The sequence below is a fragment of the Lynx canadensis genome, chromosome D2 (genome assembly GCF_007474595.2).
Source record: "Lynx canadensis isolate LIC74 chromosome D2, mLynCan4.pri.v2, whole genome shotgun sequence".
In the NCBI taxonomy this organism is placed as follows: Eukaryota; Metazoa; Chordata; class Mammalia; order Carnivora; family Felidae; genus Lynx; species Lynx canadensis.
The window spans coordinates 30,982,562-31,003,961 of NC_044313.2; the positions used below are offsets into that span (position 1 = coordinate 30,982,562).

Here is a 21,400-nt window from a genome sequence, read left to right on the forward strand (position 1 = left end):
CGTGAGTTCGAGCCCCGCGTCGGGCTCTGGGCTGATGGCTCAGAGCCTGGAGCCTGTTTCCGATTCTGTGTCTCCCTCTCTCTCTGCCCCTCCCCGTTCATGCTCTGTCTCTCTCTGTCCCAAAAATAAATAAACGTTAAAAAAAAAATTAAAAAAATAAATTCTAGAACATTTTCAGCACACCAAAAAGTGGAGGACTGTTTTGAAGGTTGTCTCTATATAGTCTGGTTAAAGGGATGGAAAGGAAGAGTTTTATTTAAAAGACATATCTGAGGTAGACTCGACAAAACTAGAATAAAATGTTAGGTTTAGTTATGTTTGTGAAAACACCCTCAAAATACTGATTCTAGCTTTTTGCCACTGTACTCACCGTTTTCCTTACTCTTATTTCTTATTGTATAATAGCTATAAAGCTTATATAAGTAAATCTCTTCATTTTTTCTAATTTTGTATTAGTTTTATACTTCACGTTTCTTTATGTTTGTGCTGCATTAACTCAAGATAATATCCTTGTGAAAAGTATGAAGACCAGAGGGCTCTGCCAGGAGAGTTCACCCATAACTGGAATTCAAGGAATCACATGCCAATGGGTGTCTATTTGTAATTGTAAAACAGCCAGTTTCATAATGCTGTATACTCATGGTGAAGAAGTCTTTTTTATTTATGAAATTTGAGGCAACCTATAGGAGAGGGAATTGACTGGTAAGGGGCATGAGGGAACTTTGTCCATTGCTGGAAATATTCCACATCTTGATTGGGATGTTGGTTACTCGAGGTATACTTTTGCTTAAACTCATCAAATTATACTGTTAATATCTGTACATTTTGCTGTATATAAATTAGACCCTTTTTTTAAATGAAAAAATTAGAGGCAACTGAATGGGGCTTATTAGGCAGGTCTCTGTCTTATAGCACTTCAGGTATTTCCAACATTAGACCATAGCCCAGCATTCCCAGGGGACTTTGATTTTCTTGCTGAAGAAGAATGACGGTTCAGTGATGGTCTTTGCTAGTAACAGTAATCAGTCCTCTAAAGCTTCCTGTGCACAAATGCTCCCTCTGTGGCCACCACTGAAATTAGTGTTTAGATGGGGTTTTTAGCAGAGTTACCTGGTCTTTGACCAAGAGGTTCCAAAAAGGTACCCTTTTCCACCTTCCCAAACTGTGTAATACTCTTTTATAGTGTATAACCCAGAAATGAGTATCTCTGTTCACTTCAGTGTTGCCATTAAGGAATGAGGTACAGAGCCTAACTGTCAGTTCCTTGGTCTGTCCTGTTAGTCTGGCTGCTGTCCCTTCCCCCACCCTACAGCCTGGACATTTTTTCACTTGGCTCTTTCTCAGGAACAGGGGCAGCAGCTGGGCCTTCCACATCCTGGCACGAGTAGGGCTAAGAGTGCCTGATGTCTAAATTGGTGCCAGTCACGAGCTATGAATCCTGACTAGAGGGCTCCTTTTCTCAGGCATTTTGGACTTCTTACTCTAGGACCAGAGTGAGCCTTTATCTAGTTCTACTCACCCCTGTTGCTGAGACCACAAATTTAAGGGGAACTGGAAGTTTAGGAGTTTACTCAAGCTGCTTTTTCACTCTAGCTAAAGTCTAGTGTTGGTGAATGCTAACCTATTAGGTCTGACATTTAGAGGTAGGTGGGTTGGAGACCCAGAACAGGCTGCTGCAAGTAATTTCCTGATGGAGCTAGAACTCCTCTGTGGTAACCAAACCCTTAGGAAGATTGCTAAGATTTTACTCTCTGTTTCTTCCTTGAGACTATATCCTAAGAAGCTTCTGGTAGATCTGTGTGAATTACTATTGTGCTGTTAGAAATGTATTTTTAAAATAAGTAATATATTGACATGGTACAACATTTAAAAGGTACAAAAGGATACATGGAGAAAAACCTCCCTTCCCTCTCAAGATAGAATGTAGACAGTGAGGGGCACCTGGGTGGCTCAGTCGGTTAAGCATCCGACTTCGGCTCAGGTCATGATCTCACAGTTAGTGAGTTCGAGCCCCGCGTTGGGCTCTGTGCTGACAGCTCAGAGCCTGGAGCCTGCTTCACATTCTGTGTCTCCCTCTCTCTCCCTGCTCATGCTGTGTCTCTCTCTGTGTCAAAAATAAGTAAACATTAAAAAAAATTTTTTTTAAATAAAAAAAAATGTAGACAGTGACAAATGAATCTACTGTATTACTAGTATATGATGTGTCCTCACTAAAGGGAGGAGGGAGCTGATCTAAGTGATTTGGTAGAACAGTATTTTGTCTGGAGGCTAAAGACAGAATTGTCCAGGGGTGCCTGGGTGGCTCAGTTGGTTAAGTATCCAACTCTTGGTTTTGGTTCAGGTCATGATCTCATGGTTTGTGGGTTCAAGACCTGTGTCAGGCTCTGGGCTGACAGTGTGGAGCCTGCTTGGGATTCTTTTTTTTTTTCTTTTTTTTTTTTTTCAACGTTTATTTATTTTTTTTGGGACAGAGAGAGACAGAGCATGAACGGGGGAGGGGCAGAGAGAGAGGGAGACACAGAATCAGAAACAGGCTCCAGGCTCTGAGCCATCAGCCCAGAGCCTGATGCGGGGCTCGAACTCACGGACCGCGAGATCGTGACCTGGCTGAAGTCGGACGCTTAACCGACTGTGCCACCCAGGCGCCCCTGCTTGGGATTCTTTATATCTGCCCCTCTCCTGCTCACGTTCTCTCTCAAAATAAATAAATAAACTTAAAAAAAAAAAAGACAAAACTGTACATAAACACACTTGGCTTTTATATATCTGTTTCTCACAGAAGTTGACAATTTGGAAAGTAATTTATTGCTATACTAGGATTGAAAAAATAATAAATGGTAGATAATGGGAACCAGATTTCTCACTGTCAGAGAAACAAATTACAAACAACAAGGAGAGAGGCTAGAATGGACCCTGCGGTCCTGGATTATAGCTGGAGACTTTAACATGACCTTATATTTAGGTGTTTTTCTTTTTAAGTTCGTTTATTTATTTTTGAGAGAGACCGAGACAGCACAATGGGGGAGGGGCAGGGAGAAGGAGAGAGAGAGACTCCCAAGCAGGCTCCACACCATCAGCGCAGAGCCTGATGTGGGGCTCGAACTCATGAACCATGAAATCATGATCTGAGCCAAAACCAACAGTCAGAGGCTTAACTGACTAAGCCACCCAGGTGCCCCATGTTTAGTTTGATATATACAGATAGAAAAATAATTAAAGATATACATGTACATATATGTATGGGTTAATACGTACATATGTGTTTCCCAGCTCTCCCTGGGACATATGTGTCTCCCAGCTAAGTGGGGCCTAGGAGCAGTGGTATCCCAATAGCAGCAAGCACAGCTATACCCAGATCTTGGTTTGTAATAGCATTCTCCAGTAAAAAGAATCAGGGTTTCTCGGAGAAAAGGCTGATTCTAGGGCTCGGATAGAGAAATTACAGGATGAGCCTATAGTATTTTGTAGTGCTAAAAAAGAAAGTACTTAAAAAGTGAAACGATGTGGTGCCTGGCTGGCTCAGTTGGTAAAGCATATGACTTTTTTTTTTTAAATTTATTTTTATTCCTTATTTATTTTTGAGAGAGAGACAGAGTGTATCAGGGGAGGAACAGAGAGAGAGAGAGGGAGACACAGAATCTGAAGCAGGCTCCAGGCTCTGAGCTGTCAGCAGAGTCCAATGCGGGGCTCAAACTTATGAATCGCAAGTTCATGACCTGAGGCAAAGTCGGACGCTCAACTGACTGAGCCACCCAGGCGCCCCCCACCCTTTTTTTTTAATGTTTATTTATTTTTGAACAACAGAGAGAGAGAGAGAATGTAGAGGAGGGGCAGAGGGAGAGGAAGACAGGATCTGAAGCAGGCTCTGTGCTGTCAGAACAGAGCCTGATATGGGGCTCTAACTCACGAACCATGAGGTCGTGACCTAAGCTGGCCTAAGTATCAAGAGTTGGATACTTAACCAACTGAGCCACCCAGGCACCCCCAGGAGCATGTGACTCTTGATCTTGAGGTCATGAGTTCAAGCCCCACACTAGGTATAGAGATGACTTAAAACAGGGGCACCTGATGGCTTAGTCGGTGAAGTGTGAAACTCTTGATCTTGGAGTTGTGAGTTCATGCCCCGCGCTGGGTGTAGAGATTTCTTAAAATCGTTAAGGGGTGCCTGCATGGATCAGTCGGCTAAGCATGTGACTCTTGGTGTTGGCTCAGGTCATGATCTAACAGTTTGTGAGTTTGAGCCCCACATAAGGCTCTGCGCTGAAGGTGCAGAGCCTGCTTAGGATTCTCTCTCTCCTGCTCTCTCTGCCCCTCACCTGCTTGTGCTCTCTCTCTCTCTCAGAAATAAATATATTAAATAAATAAATAAAATTTAAAAACTAATGAGCTGGCTGTGTTCTAATAAAACTTTATAAAAAATAAATAAATGGGGTGCCTGGGTGGCTCAGTCAGTTGGTTAAGTATCCCACTCTTGATCTCCCTTCAGGTCATGCCCTCACGATTGATAAGATAGAGCCCCACATCTGGCTCTATGCTGACAGTGCAGAGCCTGCTTGGGATTCTCCCTCTCTGCCCCTCTCCTGTTCATGCCCCCCCTCCCCCGGCTCAAAATAACTAAATGAACTTTAAAAAATAAATGGATGGGGGCGCCTGGGTGGCTCAGTCGGTTGGGCGTCCGACTTCAGCTCAGGTCATGATCTCGCGGTCCATGAGTTCGAGCCCCGCGTCGGGCTCCGTGCCGACAGCTCAGAGCCTGGAGCCTGTTTCAGATTCCGTGTCTCCCTCTCTCTCTGACCTTCCCCCGTTCATGCTCTGTCTCTCTCTCTCTCTCAAAAATAAATAAATGTTAAAAAAAAAAAATGGATGGATGGATGGATGGATGGATGGATGGATGGATGAGACAAGTCAAAAAGACAGGTGCCAATCTAAAAAAGCTCCCTGCAGCCAAAGATAGAACAACTTGAACAGCAAAATAACCTAGTATTGGATTATAACCTGAAGTGTAAAATAAATGTACATGAGTCTATACTGCTGTAAAATAAATGACTGAATAAATAAAGGGGGAAGAAGAAATGAATCTTCCTTACAGAACAATTCCATATAATATAGGTAGGTCAACATATTCCTTTCTAGGAAGTGGAGGTTAATCTCTGCCTCCCCTTTGAATCTTCTAAAGAAGATAGTATGGGAAAGGAAAAATAGTACCTCTGTAGTTCACAGAACTGGCTGATATTACCTTCGCCGAGTAATTTGAGCATCCAGCTTCGGCTCAGGTTGTGATCTCACAGTTCGTGACTTCAAGCCCCACGTCAAGCTCTGCACTGACAGCTTGGAGACTGGAACCTGCTTTGGATTCTGTGTCTCCCTCTCTCTCTGTCCCTCCCCTGCTCGCTCTCTCTCTGTCTCCCTCAAAAATAAATAAACATTAAAAAATAATAATAATGAAATAAAATAAAATCACCAATAATAAATAAGTCATATTGATACCTTGTGCCCCTGGTATGATTGATATGATATGATGAGAAGGATACTTTGCCTCTGTGCTATTCTTCTCAAAACCCATGACCCCAGTCTAAACAATAGGAAAACATCAAACCCCAAATTGGGGGACATTCTATAAAGTACTTTAGGATATCGAGGTCCTTAAGGACAAGACTGAGAAACTTTCACAGACCAGAGGAGACCAAGGATTCATGATGGCTAATTGCAATGTGGTATCCTTAATTAGATCCTGAAACAGAAAAATGACATTAGTGGAAAAACTGGTAAAGTCTAAATACAGTCTAGAGTTTAATAGTAATACATTAATGCTAATCTCTAACTCTAAAATTATTTCACAGTAAAACATCTTTTTTTTTTTTTTTTTTTAAGTCTACCTGTCAACCCCCTAGCCATCCAGTGTCCTTCCTTGGAGACAACCAATATTAGTTCCTTTTATCTTCTGGAGAAATAAATAAATGCAAATAGAAACAACCTTCCTTCCCCTTAAAAACAATGCTGTGCACTTAGTATTGTATATATTATTTTTGTACATTGTCTGGATTTTAGATCATGTCCCATTATCAGCGTGTGTGTGTATGTGTGTAGTATGCACTATTTTGTACTTTTACAAGGATGTAGGGATAAATTTTGAGAAGATTCACTGAATTAAAACATATATACACTTGTAATTTTTATTAAACATATTGTCAAATTGCCTTCCATAAAGGGGTTGTACCAATTTATACTCCACTTGTAATGTGTAAGAGTGCCTATTTCTGCATACCATCACCAAACATAGGTGTGTTACAAAGTTATTTTTTATTTTTACCAATCTAGTATGTTAAAAACAAGACTTTCATAAAAACAAGACTTTCATATAGTTTAATTTGTATTTCTGTTGTGAATATGAGTATCTTCTGTAGAATGCCTGTTCATTCTTTTGGTTTTGCCCATGCTAAAAAAAAATTTGTTTAATGTGCATTTATTTATTGTTGAGGGAGAGGGACAGAGCAGGAGTGGGGAAGGGGCAGAGAGAGAAGGAGACACAGAATCTGAAACAGGCTCCAGGCTCTGAGCTGTCAGCACAAAGCCTGACAAGGGGGTTCGAACTCACAAACTGTGAGATAATGGCCTAAGGCAAAGTCCGATGCTTAATCGACTGAGCCATCCAGGTGCCCCAAGGTATTGCCCATTTTTAAATTGGTTGTTGATCTTTTCCTCATTGATTTGTAGGAGCTTTATGTGTTGGTTAAAAAAAAGCCCTATGTTGTAAGAATTACAAATATGTTTTTCTAGTTTGTCTTTTTTAAAAATTTTTTTTTAATGTTTATTTTTGAGAGAGAGACAGAGCATGAGTGGGGGAGGAGCAGAGGGAGAGGGAGACACAGAATCCAAAGCAGGCTCCAGGCTCTGAGCTGTCAGAACAGAGCCCAACGTGGGGCTTGAACCCATGAACCATGGGGCTCGAACCCATGAACCGTGAGATCGTGACCTGAGCTGAAGTCGGACACTTAACCGACTGAGCCACCCAGGCGCCCCTCTAGTTTGTCTTAATGATGTTTTTTGTTTGTTTTTGTCCTGCAGAAAATCCAATTTTTTAATGTTGCTGATTTTAACCAATCTTTTTTTTCAAATGTTTATGTATTTTGAGAGAGCACAAGCATGGGAGTGGGAGGGGCAGAGAGAAGGAGAGAGAAGGAGAATCCCAAGCAAGCTCCACACTGTCATTGCAGACAGTGAATTCACAACCTGTGAGATCATGACCTAAGCCAAAATCAAGAGTCAGATGCTTAACCAACTGAGCTATCCACCCAGGTGCCCCTAACCAGTCTTTTTTTTTTTTTCAATGGCTTCTGATAATGTTAGTTTATACTTAGGAATTTTCTCATGTCTTTTTCTTTAATCCATTTGAAAAGTTTACTTTGATGAAAGATTCAAAGTCAAGACTTTTTTCCCCAAATATTTACCCAATCATTCCATCACTGTTTATTGAGTAGTCTAGTTTCCCCATTAATTGAAATTTTAAAAATCATCATCTCATATGCATTTGTATTTCTTTCTGGACTTTCTCTACTATTTCTGTACCATTGATTTCTTTGTTTAAGAATATGAACTCATACTATGCTGGTTGTTTTTTTGTTTTTTTACTTTTATTCTAGAAATCTTCAAGTATATTCAAAAGTACACACTAAAAAAAGTATACACAAATGTATTATTGTGACTTTGAAACAATTTTTTTTTTTATTTTTTTTTTTCAACGTTTATTTATTTTTGGGACAGAGAGAGACAGAGCATGAACGGGGGAGGGGCAGAGAGAGAGGGAGACACAGAATCGGAAACAGGCTCCAGGCTCCGAGCCATCAGCCCAGAGCCTGACGCGGGGCTCGAACTCACGGACCGCAAGATCGTGACCTGGCTGAAGTCGGACGCTTAACCGACTGCGCTACCCAGGCACCCCTGAAACAATTTTTTTAAGTTTATTTTGAGAGCGAGAATGTGCAAGTTGCAGAGGAGCAGAGAGAGAATCCCAAGCAGGCTCCACACCTTTTTAGTGTGGAGCCCAAATGGGGGGGGCGGGGAGCAGCTAGAAGCCAGATGTGGGGCTCAAACTCACAAACCATAAGATCATGACCTGAGTCAGACACTTAACCGACTGAGCCACCCTGACACCCCATAACAATTTTTTTTAATGTTTGTTTGTGGCATGTTAAATTTTTTTTTAATGTTTTATTTTTTTTGAGAGAGAGGACAAGTAGGGAGGCAGGAGGGTGGGTGGCAGAGAGAGGGAGACAGAATTTGAAGCAGGCTCCAGACTCTGAGCTCTTAGCACAGAGCCCAACGTGAGGCTCATGAACCATGAGATCATGACCTGAGCTGAAGTCGGACACTTAATCGACTAAGCCATCCAGGCGCCCCTATAACAATTTTTTAATATCTGGAAGGTCTACCTTCCCTCCCTCCCCCATTGTTCTTTTTCAAAATTTGCCTAATTATGTGGGGGTTTTTTTTGCATTTTAACTTTAGAATAAGTTTATCTAGTTCCCCCCAAAATAAAAATTCTGGTATTTTCATAGAGATTGTTTAAAATTATAGATTAATTTGGGAGATCTGTTTTCTTGAGTCTTTCATGAATATGGCATGCCTATTTGTTCAAATTTTCTTTTGTGCTCCTCACTGGTGCTTTAAAGTTTTTCACTATTCAGTTCTTCACATTTTTTGTTAAGTTTATATCCAGGTATTTTTCCCTCCCCTTTTTTTTTCTATTATAAATAGGATCTTTTTTCCTTTTTGTATCATTTTACAGGGTATTTTGTGTATATATGTATATGTGAAGGTTCTTAATTTCATAATACTAATTTTGTACTCAGCTAATAAATTATTTTTTAATGTTTATTAATTTTTGAGAGAGAGAGGGAGCGCATGAGCCTGGGAGGGGCAGAGAGAGACGGAGACAAAGGATACAGAGGATCCAAAGTGGGCTCTGTGCTGATAGCAGAGAGCCCAACTTGGAGCTTGAATTCATGAACCCCGTGAGATCATGACCTGAGCTGAAGTTAGACACTTAACTGACTTAGACACCCAGGAGTCCTGTGAATTATTTTATTTGTAGTATTTCTTCAGTTATTTCTTCTGGATTTTCTAGGTATACAGTCATTATCTACAAACGATACGTTTATTTCCTTTTCAATTTCTATAATTGAAGCTGCATGTTTGAAGTGTTACAGTAATACCTCTTACGTAGAAGGGGCTCTAGGGTGCCCCTAGGGTAGGCAGGAAACATTGGTAATTAGATCCTTTCAATACTGGGACTGGGTTTATATTTTTTTCTTTTGTTTCCTCTAGATGTGAAATCTGGGAGCTATACAGTGTTACAAGTGGTGGAAGCCCTTGGGTAAGAGCCTGTGCGGTAGAGCTCCCTTCTCCCAGCCCTGCCTGTGCACTCTGAAAAGGTTGTGTTGTACACTGCTGCTTTCCTGGACCTGACTGGTCCTGAACTTCTCCTACTGTAGCCCAGTACCCTCCTTTCCTCTCTGCCTCAGTCTAAGCCTGTGTTTCTCCTGAAACAAGTTTGATGCCACCTGACTTAAGTCCCTAAGGGAGGAAGGGTTGGAAGTTCCTGGATCAGCCCACAAGTTTGGAGTGAGATGGGTGGTTGAAGGCCATCAACTGTTATTTAATTAGAGCTGGGATTCCTCCTGTGCCTCTTAAAGACCTACCTGCCCCATGGGATTCTAGTCAGTGTGGATCTGACTCAGACCTGTCGTGGGCCCTGCCTGGGGATTTGCCAGGAAGCTGACCCTGCACCAGATCCTCACTATAGGAAAAGGTCTGAGGAAACAGCTGGAAGATCAGTGTTAAAACCAGATATCCAGGCACCAGAGGGAGTATGTGCTTGTTGTCTGTTGCCTGCTTTTCTCCTATTTCATACTTGGTAGACCATCTAAATTGACGTTTTATTTACAAAGGTTAACTGTCTCAGCCAGCTTGTTTTCTGAAGCAGAAAACTAGAAAACTGGGAGGGTGGGGTGGAATGTAGGTCGCTATTATGTCTCTCTCCCACATGAGAGACCATTTGGCCTTTCTACTCATGTGTGGCCTTGGTCCATTTAAAAAAAAATGACTTTATTGAGATGTAATTCATATGTCACAAAGTTCATCACTTTTTGTGTATTCACAGATTTATACAACCCTCAATCAATTTTTGAACATTTTCATTACCTCAGAAACCTGATGCCCATTAGTCTATGTTTTCAGTTTATCCCTGTTATGGCTTTCGATAGTGTTTCATTTTTTGCTGAAGAATAATCTGTTACACGAATATCTCACATTTTGTTTAACCATTCATCAGGTGGTGGATATCAGGGTTGTTTCCAAATTTGGGGTATTCTAAATAATGCTGATATGAACACTTGTGTGCCTTGGTCTAATTTTAAACACCAAGTTTTCCACTTCTTAACAGGGCCTTTCGACAAGATCCTATTCTATTCCTGTCAAGAGTGATTTTATTTTTTCCCTTTACCCCTAGGTATAGACACCCTTATCCTTGAGATTTCAGTCAAATGTCCTAGTCATTTCTCCTTCAGAAATCTTCTACTTCCTACATTAACTTACTTAGATTTCTTCAAGTATGTTTCAATGTAATCTCTATAAGACCTATTCTGAAGATAAGTTACCTTATTGCCTCAGTCCAGGTTTTCCAATTCAGTAATCCTAAATAGTTAAAACATTTATTCTGACCATCTTACTTTGTAAACTTGCAGTTATAAAGATTCCCCCCCGCCCACCCCGGCCTAAGATCTTGGTTGCTCTCAGCATTTTTTTTCTTAGCAGTAATATATTTATTCTCCTGTTTGGGTAGAAGTTGCAGCTGCCCATGATCTGTTGAGCCCTGTGGGTAGCTGCTAAGCTCTGTTTCAGAGGAAGGTCACTATAAGAATAAGCCAAATGCCCAATCAGCGCCTGGAGATGGATGCTTCTGTTGGCGGTGGTGTCAGATGAGCCTCTAATGAATGCCAGATCAATCTGGGAATTGGCTGTTTAGACTCTGGCTTTACTGTTATCTGTAATGCTGAGTACCTACAGAACACCTTTCCTGGGCTGGATTCCATGCCCAGGGGGGTGAGTGTGACTAATTTCAAAATATTTATGCCTTCAAAAGTTTCAACAGGGTTATGTCAAGCTCTCTATATCCTACTTTCCCCCAGGTCATCTCTAGAGAATCCAGAACCCCGAACTCGGGCACGAGGAATCCAACTTCTGTCACAGGTGCTACTCCAGTGTCACTCCTTGCTCCTGGAGAAGGAAGGTACTGGCATCACTAGTAGGAGTATCTTCCCAGATTGCTGAGCCAAGGCCTCCTTCCTTGTCTATTCAAGCCAACTTTATAGGGAGGGAAGAAAAAAGGGAGGGCATAAGGAATCTGTGAACCACTAATTCAGTATCTTCATTCTCACTGGTATATGTGGCAGAGAGATAAGTATTGAGGCTGACACTGGGATTTCAAATGTAGCCTTAGACATTATTCATTTATTTATCTTAAAGTTTATTTATTACTGCTTATCTATTTTGAGAGAAAGAGAGAGCGTGAGCAGGGGAAGGGCAGAGAGAGAAAGGCAGAGAGAGAATCCCAAGCAGGCTCCATGCTGTCAGCTCAGAGCCGGAGGCAGTCTTGATCCCAGGAGCTGTGAGATCATGATCTGCACCGAAATCAAGAATCAGACACTTTTAACTGACTGAGCTACCAGACGCCCCTCCTTAGACATTTTTTATCCTTTATAGCATAGTAGTGGGCAAACTACAGCCTATTTTTATTAATAATGTTTTGTTAGCGTATAACCACAACCATTTATTTACCTTGTTTATGCTGCTTTTCTGTTACAGCGGCCAAGTTGAGCAGAGTGGAGTAGTTGTGACCAATACTATGTCCTACAAGCCTAAAATATTTACTATCTGGCCCTTTGAGAAAGTTTGCCCATTCTGGTTCTATAGAAAGGAAGTTCTGGGGTTGTAAGTGGGTTCAAATGCAGACCTATGTGAGAATTGATAACAAAAGGTGTTCACCTATTTTCCTGACTGATCAAGGCACCCTCAAATGGGAGGGCATGGGACATATCTCTTAGTGGAGGAGAAAATTTGTAGTAAAGCCCAAACAGGAACAGCCTTTACAAAGTTTGGGAAGGAGCCTGTGTAAAATAATGGCTGCATTTCTGGTTTGTGCAGTGGTCCACCTGATCCTATTCTATGAGAACCGGCTGAAGGATCATCATTTTGTGATCCCATCTGTCCTGCAAGGTTTGAGGGCACTTGTGAGTTCTCCTTTTTTCATTACATACTGTGTTTGCAGGAGCCCTTTTCCAGTGAATTCTGTCCTTGTGTTTTGGGCATGAGACTCCCACATCATGAGGAGCAGATGCCCAAGTGGGGAATAAACTAGTGTCAGCCAGTTTCACTTCTGTTTTTAGTCTAGAGATTACAGGTATTTTGGGGGGACTGGAATTCAGAACCAGAGTGGAAAGAGCTGTAGAGAACTAATCAACTCGAGAAAAGGGACCATGTTTCTCACTCTTAGTGCTTTTTCCTGAACCTGGATGTTGTGATTCCCACTGTAGCTAATTAGACCGTTTTGGGGATTCTATCTTGAAGGCTAGAATTCCCTCAGTACTCACACATTTCCTCTTCTCCCCCAGAGTCTGTGTGTGGCCCTGCCCCCAGGGCTGGCTGTCTCTGTACTTAAAGCCATCTTCCAGGAGGTCCACGTCCAGGTGAGTGATAACGGTCACTTTCGTATTCTGCTGTCTCTCAGCCTTGACATAACTAGGATTAGGTAGCAAAAGATACTGCCTTCTAAGTCCTGAACTTTTTCAGATCCCTGACCATGTTTAAATGCTAGTCCTTGCTACTATATAAGGAGAAGTAGCCATGCTATTATGTCTGACCTGCATCCTCTTAAACCTAAAGAAAGTAAAGCAGACAGGTTTTGGTTATTGGCTCCCCTGCTATAACTGGTAGTCCAATAGCCATAGCCTTTCTCTGCATTTCTTCTTAGGTTCTTATGCTAGTATAAAGAGCACTGTCCACCTAGAGATTGTGAAGCAGGAAGTAATTTTGTCAGCTTAGGTATTCTTTGAGTACTTTCTTTACTTATGGTCTCTCTCACCCCAAGTCCCTGCCTCAGGTGGACCGACACACAGTCTACAGTATCATCACCAACTTCATGCGAACCCGGGAAGAAGGTAAAAGGCAGGGTTCTTTGGCAAGTCTGAAAAGCGAGCACATCCCTTTTCCCCCCATTACCAGGACTCGTGTTTAGCTTGGTAGTCATATAGGAGAGCCCATACTCTGAAAAGAATGAAGGAAAACTGGGAGGGGTCCACTCACTCCCCAGTAAAGTAAAGGAAGGATAGGGTATGGACCGATGTTTTAAATTCTTACCTCAAGGGGGCGCCTGGGTGGCTCAGTAGGTGAAGTGTGGACTCTTGATTTTAGCTTCCTGAGATGGAGCCTGCTGAGGCTTCACGTTGTTAGAGGAACTTGCTTGGGATTCTCTCTCTCCCTCTCTCTCTGCCCCTTCCCCACTCGTGTTCTCTCTCTCAAAATAAACTTAACCAAAAAAAACCTCTTACCTCTAATGGTTATATATTGCATATCTCTTCTTCACTATGCACTCTCTCAGAATAGGAAAACAAAAAGAGTCTGCTCTGGGAAGCAGCAAAGGTGGGACAATGATAGTAGAGGGAAAACACAAGCCAGAAGAAAGCCCAGCTTTCTGTCTTGAGGAAGGATAGTGACCTGTTCTCTCCTCCCCAGAGCTGAAGGGCCTAGGAGCTGACTTCACCTTTGGCTTCATCCAGGTGATGGATGGGGAAAAGGATCCGCGAAATCTTCTGGTGGCTTTCCGCATCGTCCATGACCTCATCTCTAGGGACTATAGCCTGGGTATGCCCTTGTAGCCTTGAATTAGGTGGTTGGGGCTTGTCAGATGAGTGAAAATTGTAAGTTGACGTCATTGTTTCTCTGTTACCTTAGGACCCTTTGTGGAGGAGTTGTTTGAAGTGACATCTTGTTACTTCCCTATTGATTTTACCCCTGTAAGTAGCACCATTTATTCATTTGTTCATTTGTTCATTCATTGATTCATTCAAATATTCATTGAGTACCTCCTGTGAGTCAGGTCCAGTTCTAGGCACTGAGGACGCAGCAGTGAACAAAGGAGACAATCTGTGCCCTTGTGAACTTACATTTTAGTAAACTGGGAATGAAGAAGCATTGGCCATCAGAGGAGGGAGTCAATTCAGCGGGTATTTGGGGGTTCCTTAAGCTCCTTAACAACGTACGTAGTGCCAAGGGCTACAGGATTGTAAAACATGGTTTCTGCCCTTGAAGGCTAAAACATTTAAGTAACAATATGAGATTATGGACCAAAACAAGTGGCGTTCTAATTGTTCAGAGAAGACTGAGTTCATTGTGAGCTAGAATAGGCAGGAAATGACTTCACAGATGAGATGAGATTTCAGTTGGTTTCTAAGGAATGAGGATCTGATCCTGGAGTCTGAGGGGTGATCTCAGGCAAAAGAAACAAAATTGAAAAAACAAAGAAGACATAGTTCAGTGCAGTATACACAGCATGCTCTGACCATGACCCCCTTGGACCTTCCTCCTACTCTGCATCTTGATTTCCCTTCTATTTCCAAAAATTCAGGATCTCCTCATTGTATGGGTATGCATGCATATGTGTACTGCAAGCATTAGTGGTTTTGAAGAAATGAAAGTTCTATGACAACAAACCAACTAACATCTCAGTACTGACTCTTACTGCCTTTAAAGTTACACAGCCATCTTTGCCGTGGGGAATTGCTTACCAGCTTATTCCAGTTGACACCATGGTCCTTAGGACCACCTCTCCTGAATTTCTCTTCGTCTCTTTTGTAATCAGTGTCACTTTCTAACTCACAAGAACTTGTTATGCCTTTGAAATCTTGAAAGCTCTTTGTTAGGCCACCAGGTTTCTCTTTTTTTGCTTTATTTTGTGTTTGTTTCGAAAAAATTATACATTCATATTATCCAAAACCTGAAAGGTGCAAAAGGGTGAAAAATCTATCAACCACCGTTTCTTTCTTTGTTGTCAACCATTTTATCAATTAGGTCTGTATCTTACAGAACTTTTTCATCCATAACGTAAGCAAATGCTCCCCTCCCCCCACCGATGGCAGTGTATGTATGCACTTTTCCTGTACTTGGCCTTTTTCACTTAGTATATCCTGGAGAGTGTTCCATAACAGTATATAAGTTAGCTCTTTATTTTTTATGGGTGAGTAGTATTCCTTTCAATGGAAATACCTAATTAATTTCACTGGTCCTCTATAGGATAAAGGTTCTTGCTAATCTTACATTGTTACAGACAATGCTGCAACTTACATATCCCGTACATGTATCATTTCACATATATATGTGGGTAGAACAGTAGCATAAATTCCTAAAAGTGGAATTGCTGGAATACATGCATTTATAATTTGGGGGCAGGAAAGAGTATGTCATTCATTTTTCTGAAATGTAATAGAGTGAACATGATTCAGTATTTAAAAGATAGAGAGTGAAGCCCCTTTGCTGCCAACCACCCATTTTCCTTTTAAAGATGATCATTGCCCCCAACTGCTTATGTATTTTCTCGGATATTCTACACACACAAAAAAGTTATAATGATAGAATTTCTCGTTTGTGTAGATTTTTTTTAAGAAGCTTTACACCCAACGTGGGGCTTGAATTCATGACCCCAAGATTAAGAGTCACATACTCTACCTACTAAGCTAGCCAGGTGCTCCTCAAGCAGAATTTTGTATGTTCTTCTGCACTACGGTCTGTATGGGAAGCAGAAAGCTCTTGTCAATTAAAATGAGAGACACCTGGCTTTAGGGTAACTATTTCTATCAAATATTTTCGGGGGGGGGGGCACCTGGGGTGGCTAAGTTGGTTGAGCATCTGGCTTCGGCTCGGGTCATGATCTCACCATTGGTGAGTTTGAGCCCTGTGTCGGGCTCTGTGCTGACAGCTCAGAGCCTGGAGCCTGCTTCGGATTCTATGTCCCCCTCTCTCTCCGCCCCACCCCTGCTTGTGCTCTGTCTCCCTCTGTCTTTCAAAAAATGAATAAACATTAAAAAAAATTTTTTAAAGAAATATTCTTTTTGTTGTTTTTTAAATCTGTTTATTTTAGTTTCTTGTATCAGAAATATGCTTTATGGTCTTTGCATCATCATAGTGGATCACGTCAGCATAAGTGATGGTTCCCTTGATTTTCACTATGCATGTACACTCACTCTAGAAGCAGGGCTGGGCAAACTTTTTTTTTGTAAAGGACCAGATAGTGACTATTTTAGGCTTTCCAGACTATCATTTCTGTCACAACTGTTCAATGCTGCTGTTCTAACAAAAATGGCCGTAGACACTGGAGTGTGGTACAGAGTATAGCAATAAAACTTTATAGACATGGAACTTTAAATTTCATATAGTTTTCATATGTCACAAGATATTATTCTTTTGGGGTTTTTTTTCCCCCAACTATTTAAAAATGTAAAAACCAGGGGATTAAGAGTACACTTATCTTGATGAGCACTGAGTATTATATAGAATTGTTGTATCACTATATTGTACACTTGAAACTAATTTAACATTGTATGTTAACCACATTGGAATTAAAAGGAAAAAAATGTAAAAACCATTCTTTTTTTTTTTTTTTTAATTTTTTTTTTTTAACATTTATTTACTTTTGAGACAGAGAGAGAGCATGAACAGGGGAGGGTCAGAGAAAGAGGGAGACACAGAATCTGAAACAGGCTCCAGGCTCCGAGCTGTCAGCACAGAGCCCGACGCGGGGCTTGAACCCACAGACCGCGAGATCATGACCTGAGCCGAAGTCAGCCGCTTAACCAACTGAGCCACCCAGGCGCCCCTAAAAACCATTCTTAACTTGGCCATACATATAGTCTCAACTGGTTGCTTCCTACTCGTTAGGCAAAGTAGATATTAAATCTTCCTTTACCATCATCCTCAGGATTCCTTTATCCTTCCTCTTGGATCAGGTACCCTATTTTCCCAGGCCCACTACTGCACCTACATCTCCAAGATTAGGGACCTCTGTCTTACCCTCTCCAGAGAATTAAACGTCCAGATTCTGCTGAAGAAAGGGAGGAGCTAGGAAGCAATCTAGGTGGTTCTCTAACCCCACTCCCAATTCCAAAGGCACCTGGTACTGCCAGTTGCAAAGCTTTTTGAGTAGGCGTTTCCCAAGACTACTGAGGATTCAGACTGTTGTCTTGGCCCTGTTAAGTCATTTTCTTATCCTTCTTCTTTTTAGCTTCTGAAATTTTATTGCTAACATCTCTTAACCTATTTTCCTCAACCTTTAGCTTTATGTCTTATTGTTTTAATTATTTTTAATTTTTAATTATTATTATTTTTAAATAATCTCTACACCCAGCATGGGGCTTGAACTTATGACCCTAAGATCCAAGAGTCACATGCTGTACCAACTGAGCCAGACAGGTGCCTCTAGCTTTATGTCTTGGTTTTTTGTTTTTTTTTTTTTTTAACGTTTATTCATTTTAGACACAGAGAGAGACAGAGCATGAATGGAGGAAGGTCAGAGAGAGAGGGAGACACAGAATCCGAATCAGGCTCCAGGCTCTGAGCGCTCAGCACAGAGCCCGACGCGGGGCTCGAACTCACGGACCGCGAGATCATGACCTGAGCCAAAGTCGGTCGCCCAACCGACTGAGCCACCCAGGCGCCCCTTGTTTTTTTTTTTTTTTTTTTTTTTTTAATGTTTATGTATTTATCTTAGAGCATGAGCGCACACACAAGCGCAGGAGGGGCAGAAAGAGAGGGAGATACAGAATCTGAAGCAGGCTCCAGTCTCTGAGCTGTCAGTGCAGAGCCTGACACAGGGCTCAAACCCACAAACTGCAAGATCATGACCTGAGCCAAAGTCAGATGCTTAACTGACTGAGCTACCCAGGCACCTATAGCTTTATGTCTTAAAATCCTTTTGCTGTATTTTTGGTGTTTGTTTCTAAAGAGGAAAAAGAAAATCTGATACACGTCTTCAGACTGGCTTTTTGACACAGAAACCATCAATGCTTTTTATGTTGAGAGAATTATACCTTTTTTATAAGAATGAGAAAATAGAAATGTCCATCAAAGGGGAATTATTTAAATAAATTGTGGCTCAACTACACAATGAAATAGAAACAGTCACAAAACCTAATGTTATGAAAGAATAATACCACAGAAAAATGTACCTTATTAAGCAGGAAAAAAAAGATCATAAATCCGGGGCCCCTGGGTGGCTCAGTCAGTTAAGCGACTGACTTTGGCTTAGGTCATGATCTCCTGGTTCGTGGGTTCGAGCCCCATGTTGGGCTCTGTGCTGACAGCTTAGAGCCTGGAACCTGCTTTGGATTCTGTATCTTCCTCTCTCTCTACCCCTCCCCTGCTCATGCTCTGTCTCTCAAAAATAAATAAACATTAAAAAATTAAAAAACATAAACCCTATCTTCAAAACAATTACAGTTTTAAAAGTATATATATTTTAAAGGGAAAACAATGTCTTCTAACATACAGTCATAGGATATATACAAAGAAGAAAGTAACATACCAGAAAGTTGAGGTGTTTGTCTCTCAAATGATGAGATGATAGATCAGATAGAACATAAATGCCCAACAGATAGAAATTCCCAAGGCGGAACATGTGAGAGTAAGCATGTCTTCCTGCTGGGGCCTTCTATCACACTATTCTGCCAGACTGGGTATAAATATCACCCTATTCTGTAGGGTTGCCAGGTTGAATCCTGTGTCCGAGGGTGGTCTGAAGAGTTGTGCAAACCCATGGCCCTTTTCCCTTTTCCAGCCACCTAATGATCCCCATGGTATCCAGAGAGAAGACCTCATCCTGAGTCTTCGAGCTGTGCTGGCTTCTACACCGCGATTTGCTGAGGTGGGTCTAGCCAAGGTTAGGTATGTAGCCTCAACCCAAAGAAGGCTCTGAAGAAAGAATAGTAAGAGTATGGGAAAAAGAAAGATCCAGTATACGTTTTAGGGTATGGCATCCCGCAAATGTCTTAAGGCTTGTGTGGCAAGTATCTTCAGACCTTCAGAGTAGAAAACTTTACCATATCTTTGTTTAAAATAATAATCCAGTTGCTATATGGTGCTCTCTTAATCTTGTAGTGTTGCCAGCTAGCCCACTTTTCAGGTTAATTGGGAGTCTGGCCACAGATTGGCAGGAAGGTTGGTTTACAGTCACAACTCCTGATTCAACTGTAATTCTCTGATGTAGGTCCTGCCCTGGGGACTGGTGGCAGTAAAGACATAGTTGGCCTTGGCACTGCTACAACATTACCCATCTCAGACTTCACTTCTTCCTTCTCTCCCACAGTTCCTGCTGCCCCTGCTGATTGAGAAAGTAGATTCTGAGATTCTGAGTGCCAAGCTGGATTCTCTGCAGACTCTGGTGAGTGGTTTCTTTCTTTCCAGGGTCCAGCTGTCTAGACAATTCAGGGGCACTAACAAATATAGCAGAGAGCCAGGGAATATAATCCAGTGGCCTTCATGAGAGGGATAACCAGAATCTGGGCTTATATGTTGGCCTAAAGCAATCCCTCGCACCAGCTACCTAACTGTCTGGTCCCATAGTAACTGAGTGGCAGCTGAGGAAAGGCTGAACTCTATGCTTGTTTTCCATCAGTCGGGATGAACTTCCATTTTTCTGTGACCTGGATACGACTTTTGTGAAATCCTGCTGGTTCTATTGCTGAGAGCCATGCTCCTTCAGGTGCCATTCTACTGAGGTGCCTGCATGTCCTCGGAAGTCTGATTGTGTAGATAGCTGATGCCTGCGCTTTCCTTGGCAGAATGCTTGCTGTGCTGTGTACGGACAGAAGGAACTGAAAGACTTCCTCCCCAGCCTTTGGGCTTCTATCCGCAGAGAGGTGAGTGTTTATTAGATAAACTCACTACTGTTAACTCCCAGTTGCCGGACATGACGGGAAATAACACAGCCTGTCCTTTTCCCTGTTGTTGGCCTGGTTATTCAGCAAGCCAGTAAGCGGGCATACTTCTGGTTGAATGACAAGGGAAAGGGTCAGCTGTTTGATGATGGCACATGATCACCTTTGCATAGTGCCCACTTCCTGTCCTTCCATGGTAAGGAGCACAGGTCGTGGTGCATCTGGCACCATACTGAATAAGAGGGGAGAAGAGGAGACTCGGGAAAGGGGATCCCAACAGCCCCTGCTCAAAGTTGGTATCCTGTTTCTCAAAAAGTATGTGTATCAATTCTAGTGGGACCAAGGACTTGGTGAGAATACACCCATTGAGAAGAAACTCACTTGAAGGGTTAATTTCTATGGCTGTACCCTAAAGGTTCTCAAACCCCACTCCCCAAAGGAAATAGGCAGTGGGTGGGTGGGCTCTCACCTAGTGCAGGCTCATCTCAGTAGCCATGGGATCCCTCCCTGACAGGTGTTCCAGACGGCAAGTGAGCGGGTGGAGGCGGATGGCCTGGCAGCCCTCCACTCCCTGACTGCGTGTTTGTCTCGCTCTGTGCTGAGGGCTGATGCCGAGGACCTCCTTGACTCCTTCCTTAGCAACATTCTACAGGGTAATGGGACCATGGCATCCAGAAAAGGGGTTGAGTACAATAGAAAGGAGTTTCTTAAGGCCAGTGACCTTTCATGAGTAGCCCCCCATGTTCAGTGACTTGGGTGCTGGAGCTGTACTTTGATTTGAAAACAATTTGAGTGGTAACTGCTAGCAAACTGTCCCAAGTCTCAATATCCAGCTCCTGTAGACTGCAGGGGAATCGGGCAGCATTCAGCCTACTCCCCAGGTCTGTGATGTGCTGCCTCTCTAGACTGCAGGCACCATCTGTGTGAACCGGACATGAAACTGGTGTGGCCTAGTGCCAAACTATTGCAGGCAGCTGCAGGCGCATCTGCTCGGGCCTGTGACCATATCACCAGCAACGTACTGCCTTTACTGCTGGAACAGTTCCACAAGCACAGTCAGGTAAGGAAATGGAATCTTTTGAGGAAATGGTGGGACCCTTGCTAGGATCCTTTTCACAGAGAGAGAGCTAAGCATTGAGCTTTTCCCACATAATACATCTTGGGCTTTTCTCCCGTCAGCTTCTTCTGGTTCCCTTGTTCACTCTTTCTGACATTCTTACATAAAAGGATAATTTTCCTCACTTCCAGAGGAGCAGGACTGAAATCCTTTAAAATATTCTTTGACCGCAGTACCCCTTAAAACATTACAGAGCAACCAGCGGCGGACAATCCTTGAAATGATCCTCGGTTTCTTGAAGCTACACCAGAAATGGAGCTATGAAGACAAGGGTGAGGTCACCTTCCAGGTGTGGTGTCCTGGG

At 42.3% G+C, this 21,400-nt stretch overlaps 1 protein-coding gene across 5 annotated transcripts in view; it reads left to right on the forward strand.

The window, feature by feature from the left end:
• Nucleotides 1-21,400, forward strand: part of MMS19 (MMS19 homolog, cytosolic iron-sulfur assembly component) — a 34,091-nt gene that overhangs the window by 5,126 nt on the left and 7,565 nt on the right. For 4 of the 5 annotated variants that reach the window (XM_030335327.2, XM_030335329.1, XM_030335328.1 and 1 more), the window contains exons 2-14: nucleotides 9,325-9,373; nucleotides 11,187-11,287; nucleotides 12,202-12,287; nucleotides 12,669-12,743; nucleotides 13,145-13,214; nucleotides 13,789-13,917; nucleotides 14,008-14,069; nucleotides 18,881-18,967; nucleotides 19,409-19,483; nucleotides 19,884-19,961; nucleotides 20,494-20,632; nucleotides 20,885-21,039; nucleotides 21,290-21,368. In XM_030335327.2, coding sequence (XP_030191187.1) covers nucleotides 9,325-9,373; nucleotides 11,187-11,287; nucleotides 12,202-12,287; nucleotides 12,669-12,743; nucleotides 13,145-13,214; nucleotides 13,789-13,917; nucleotides 14,008-14,069; nucleotides 18,881-18,967; nucleotides 19,409-19,483; nucleotides 19,884-19,961; nucleotides 20,494-20,632; nucleotides 20,885-21,039; nucleotides 21,290-21,368 — 1,185 coding nt within the window. Of the gene's footprint in view, nucleotides 1-9,324; nucleotides 9,374-11,186; nucleotides 11,288-12,201; nucleotides 12,288-12,668; nucleotides 12,744-13,144; nucleotides 13,215-13,788; nucleotides 13,918-14,007; nucleotides 14,070-18,880; nucleotides 18,968-19,408; nucleotides 19,484-19,883; nucleotides 19,962-20,493; nucleotides 20,633-20,884; nucleotides 21,040-21,289; nucleotides 21,369-21,400 lie in introns of those variants that run through there. The other variant, XM_030335331.2, reaches the window with a different exon arrangement.